General features: G+C 48.5%; 1 protein-coding gene across 3 annotated transcripts in view; it reads left to right on the top strand.

The window, feature by feature from the left end:
- mmadhcb (metabolism of cobalamin associated Db) overlaps positions 1 to 5,744 on the top strand; it is an 18,591-nt gene that overhangs the window by 6,145 nt on the left and 6,702 nt on the right. For all 3 annotated transcript variants that reach the window (XM_034885203.1, XM_034885202.1, XM_034885204.1), the window contains one exon: positions 2,902 to 3,022. In XM_034885203.1, the coding sequence (XP_034741094.1) occupies positions 2,902 to 3,022 (121 nt within the window). The remainder of the gene's footprint in view (positions 1 to 2,901; positions 3,023 to 5,744) is intronic.

The following is a 5,744-nucleotide window of genomic DNA, read 5'->3' as shown; positions in this document are numbered from 1 at the left end:
TAGTCTGCAGGTTTCCACGTCACCTTTTGGGCTCGCCTCAGCTCGCTTGGAACCTCGACTGAGGTAGTACTAAAAAAAAAACAAAAAAAGCGAGTAGAGGCGAGTCGAGTAGATACCACGCAGTGGAAAACCGCCATAAGTTGTTCTCTCGGAGTATGTTCGAGATGCACTCAGCAACTTTCTCAGCAGTGTGGCTTTTCTGCGCTTCAGCCATTTTGAGAATTACATCTTTAAAATTCATAGTCATCTATAAAATGTAGTGACTAGGGCTGCACAATTAATCGAATTTCAATCGCAATCACAATTTTGACTTCCAACGATCAAATTTGCGTCAACGAGCAAAAAAAAAAATCTAAAGCGTCATTTCATAGAACGCTCCGGGTTTTTTGCAAAGCCAATCTACCGCTCCGTCAACCCGTCTTCTCATGAGCCGTGCAGAGTCAGAGTAGTTCCCTGCACCCCGTGCAGGTTAGTTTCTAGATATAGACAGTCACAGAGGACAGAGTAACGGGAGGAAAACTCAACAGATAGCAGTCGGTTATACGTCGGCCTCAAGGTTTACCAGTGTACCAGTAAACACAACACTTTGTCCCGGCGGTGACCAGTGCTAGTCAGTGCTAGTAGCGTCTCTTAGCTGTTAGCTGTTAGCTTCTCTATGATGCACCGGCGCTAATGTCCTCGCATCCGCTGCATTGCTGTTTACATGGATATGGTTTAATTTTGCGTTATATGACCCATTTTGTCTGTAAAGCCGTGCCTGTGTTGGATCTCTACTCTACTCTCTCTCCTCGCCCGGCCACACAGCGGCTGCTGGTCCAAACTTCTGACATTTGTCTACAGTTTTAATTTTTTATTAACACAGCTGTATGTTAAGTATGAGGGGCAAAACTGTATTTGTACCAGTGTTTCCCGGGGTAACTCTGCAATCGCGGCCGCCACGGCGAAGAACACAGAAGAAGTTATTGAATGCGACTGACATCAATTGGTAGAGTAACAGCGTGTGTGACGGAGCTGCTGGACCTGGACCTGGGCCAGAGATGTGACCCATGGCCAGATATCATAGTTCATAAAAATGCAACGCAGTAACGATACAGACACTTCATACACACGACGTTTGTATCCGCCGTTCGACCCGTGCTGGACCCGTTTCGGTGTGTAGCGTTCATCACACTCCCCCTCGCAGTTATAAATAGCCTATGTGACGTTAACATTTGTTTTGGTTAAAATCAACAAATAATCGTGATAATAATTGCAATCAAAATTTTGATCAAAATAATCGTGATTATCATTTTGGTCATAATCGTGCAGCCCTAGCAGTGACTGTCACATATGCCTCTGTGGCAAGTGATTTCCAGTCATCTGTGGTCAGGGCAACCTTTTTTCAACTGATCATTTGATCATCAGAACCTTGATATGCTTCTTACAGAGCGACTCCTTGGTTATCCTGGCTGTGTGCTTCGGGTCATTGTCATGTTGGAAGACCCAGCCTTGACCCATCTTCAATGCTGTAACTGAGGGAAGGGGGTTGTTCCCCAAAATCTCACAATACATGGCCCCGGTCATCCTCTCCTTAATATATGGCAGTCCCATGTGCAGAATAACACCCCCAAAGCATGATGCTACCACCCCCATGCTTCACAGTAGGGATGCTTTTCTTGGGATGGTACTCATCATTCTTCTTCCTCCAAACACGGTTAGTGGAATTACGACCAAAAAGTTCTATTTTGGTCTCATCTGACCAAATGACTTTCTCCAATGACTCCTCCTTGACATGTGCTGGTTTAAGCAGGGGAACCTTCCGTGCCATGCATGATTTCAAACCATGACGTCTTAGTGTGTTACCAACAGTAACTTTGGAAACTGTGGTCCCAGTCTCTTTTCAGGTCATTGACCAGCTCCTCCCGTGTAGTTCTGGGCGGAATTCTCACCTTTCTTAGGATCATTGGGACCCAATGAGCCGAGATTTTACATGGAGTCCCAGTCTGAGGAAGATTGACAGTCATGTTTAGCTTCTTCCATTTTCTAATGATTGGTCCAACAGTGGATCTTTTTTCACCAAGCTGCTTGACAATTTCCCTGTAGCCCTTTCCAGCCTTGTGGAGGTGTACAATTTTGTCTCTATTGTCTTTGGACAGCTCTTTGGTCTTGGCCATGTTAGGAGTTGGACAGGTGTCTTTATGCAGTTAATAACCTCAAACAGGTGCATCTAATTCAGGATAATAAATGGAGGTGGACATTTTGATAGCAGACTAACAGGTCTTTGAGGGTCAGAATTGTAGCTGATATACTTATTTGCAGCTGTATCATACAAATAAATAGTTAAAAAATCAAACGTTGTGACTTCTGGATTTTATTTTTTTAGATTATGTCTCTCACAGTGGACATACACCTACGATGACAATTTCAGACCCCTCCATGATTTCTAAGTGGGAGAACTTGCAAAATAGCTGGGTGTTCAAATACTTATTTTCCTCACTGTATCTAACCTCAGGTCCCACAAAGGGTGAACAATAGCACCATTGTGCAGTCATTGTCAAAGTGTCCTTGGGCAAGACACTGAACCCCGAGTTGCCCCCGGTGCTGCGCATCGGAGTGTGAATGTGTGTGAATGTTTATCTGATGAGCAGGTGGCACCTTGTACGGCAGCCCCAGCCACAGTGTATGAATGTGGGTGAATGGTGAATGTTTCCTGTAGATGTAAAAGCGCTTTGAGCAGTTGTTAAGACTGGAAAAGCGCTATATAAATACAGCACATTTACATTTACATTTACACCTTGTTGCCTAACCTCTAGTGTTCAGCCTTAGTGGGAATTGATGCATGTGGTGTATAGCCTATGCGTATCAGTTAGCATAGTGTAAAGGAAGACTGAACTGTGTAAAGCAGTTTGTGTCTGTTTTCAGGTGTTGTGCAGTAGAGCCAGGCTGGTCACATATCTCCCAGGGTTCCATGTGTTGCTGCGCCGTGTGGCTGAAGCCAGAGCCTTCTCTGCTGCTGGGTCCATCACGGCCACCTCTGACATAGGTAGGCCTCCACTGCTTCACATCCCAGCTTTCCTTAGCTGCCGCAGAATGTACATGGATGTACTCCCACTTTTTGGCAAGATAGCGCTGTGTCGTGCGGCTGCCTGTTGCAGCAGCTCCTGATTGTATGCGTGCTTTGTGTGTTTTTAGTCACTTTATTTGTATTTATTTTTATTCTTTAAGTGTTGTTAATCTGTGTTAACAATGGGGCCTGTACATTTTGGAACTTTTCTTTTAGTTTTAATCTTACTTTGGTCGTGTTTTGTAACTTCATTTTACGCTCCAGGCAGCGGGACTATTGTTTACACACGCGATCAACTGATAGCGCTGTGTGGACCTGTGCTGCTGCCGGGGGCCAAACATGAAATCCCGACGGAGCTACAAAAGAGACGCCGGGGTTGCAGAGAAAAATAGAAGAAAACACAGGCCTGCCGTGCCAGCGACCATTATGGGGAATGTACGGTCTCTGGGAAATAAGACGGACGAGCCAGCAGCGCTCATCAAAACCCAGAGGGAGTTCCGTGAGTGCAGTTTACTGTGTTTTACTGAAACATGGCTGCACTCGCACATCCCGGACTATGGTGTGGCGGTACCCGGCTTTTTGACCGTTCGGGCGGACAGGAACGTTACAGAAAGCGGTAAGAAGAATGGAGGGGGGGTTGCACTGTATGTGAGTGAAAGGTGGTGCAACCCGGGACGTGTGAATGTGAAGGAACGTTTCTGTAGCCCGGACATTGAACTGATGGCTGTGATGTGTTCTGTCTGTACTATCTACCGAGGGAGTTTAAGTCTGCCATAATGATCGCTGTTTACATTCCACCGTCTGCTGATGCGGAGGCAGCTGGTGACGTCATTCACACCACGGTCTCACGACTCCAGACACAGCAGCCCAACGCCTTTATTGCTATCTCTGGGGATTTTAATCATGCATCTCTGATTAAATCCCTCCCGGACTTTAAACAATATATTAACTGCCCCCTAGAGACAATAAAACTTTGGACCTCCTGTATGCAAATGCTAAGGATGCAGACAGTGCCACTCCCCTTCCCCCCCCCCCTTGGCAAATCAGATCACAATCTTGTCTTGATGTCTCCTTTGTATGTCCCTTGTGTCCTGCGGCAGCCTGTCCACAAAAGGATTGTGAGGAGGTGGACTTAGGAGGCTGAGGAGGCACTGCAGGACTGCTTGGAGTCTACAGACTGGAGCGTGCTCCGTGAGCCACATAGGGAGGACATCAACAACATGGTTGACTGTATCACAGAATACAATAAGTTCTGTGAGAACACCACCATGCCCTCCCGGACTGTACGCTGTTTTCCCAACTACAAGCCGTGGATAACCAGTGACCTGAAAGTCCTTCTGAAGGAGAAGAAGACAGCTTTCGGGTCATGGGACAGACAGGAGCTTAGGGAAGTACAGCACCGACTGCGGGATAAACTGAGGGAGTGTAAAAACACCTACAGGAGGAAGCTGGAGGCCAGTCTCCAGCAGAACAACATGACGGAGGTGTGGACAGGGATGAAGGAGATCACCGGTTGTGGGGGTAGAAGAAGACAAACACCAGGGAGCCGGGAGAGAGCAAACGAGCTAAACTTCTACTTCAATAGGTTTAGCTCACAGCCACCCCCTGCCCCTTCTACCACTCCACCAACCCCCTACACCCCCTCATTGCCTCCTCCTCCCCCTCTTTTGTTCCAACACCTCCCTCCTCACTCCCTCAGCCCTCCTGCAGTCAGCCCTCTCCCCCCACCACCACTACAGCACATTTCCCCTCCCCCCACTGACACTTCAAGCACCCCCCCCTGCTTTACATTCACACCTGGCCAGGTGAAGAGACAGCTGGAGAGGCTACACCAGCGCAAGGCTGCTGGCCCGGACGGCATCAGCCCTAGGGTCCTGAAGACCTGCGCCAGTCAGCTGTCCGGTGTTCTCCAGTACCTCTTCAATCTGAGCCTGAGCCTGCAGTGGGTGCCGCTGTTGTGGAAGACGTCCTGTCTTGTCCCGGTCCCCAAGAAGTCGACTCCATCTGGCCTTAAGTACTACCGCCCAGTGGCTCTCACATCCCATGTGATGAAGGTGTTGGAGAGGCTGGTCTTGGCCTACCTGAGGCCGCAGGTGAGTTCTTCTCTGGACCCTCTACAGTTTGCCTACCAGCCTCGACTGGGGGTGGACGACGCTGTCATCTATCTGCTGCAGCGAGCTCATTTGCGCCTGGATGGTGGTGGCGGCACTGTGAGAATCACATTCTTTGATTTCTCCAGTGCATTCAACACCATCCAGCCTCTGCTACTTGGTGAGAAGCTGCGGTTGATGGGTGTCGGTGCGTCCATAGTCTCCTGGATCACTGACTACCTGACAGACAGACCACAGTTTGTCCGCCTGGACCGTGTTCTGTCTGATGTGGTGGTGAGTGGTACGGGGGCCCCACAGGGGACTGTGCTGTCTCCTTTTTTGTTCACCTTATACACCTCAGACTTTCAGTACAACTCGGAGTCATGTCACCTACAGAAGTTTTCTGATGACTCTGCAGTTGTTGGGTGTATAAGGGATGGACAGGAGGGAGAGTACAGGGTACTGGTGGATGACTTTGTGGAGTGGTCTGGTAAGAACTGCCTGCTGCTGAACGTTGATAAGACCAGAGAGAGGGTGATTGACTACAGGAGGAAGGGAACGCCTCCGCAGCCCCTTTGCATACTGGGAAGTGACGTGGACATGGTGGAGGA

Source organism: Etheostoma cragini, chromosome 11 (assembly GCF_013103735.1).
Source record: "Etheostoma cragini isolate CJK2018 chromosome 11, CSU_Ecrag_1.0, whole genome shotgun sequence".
Classification (NCBI taxonomy): domain Eukaryota; kingdom Metazoa; phylum Chordata; class Actinopteri; order Perciformes; family Percidae; genus Etheostoma; species Etheostoma cragini.
The sequence above is the reverse complement of the archived record's forward strand: the minus strand, read 5'-3'. Positions and strand labels throughout refer to the sequence as shown.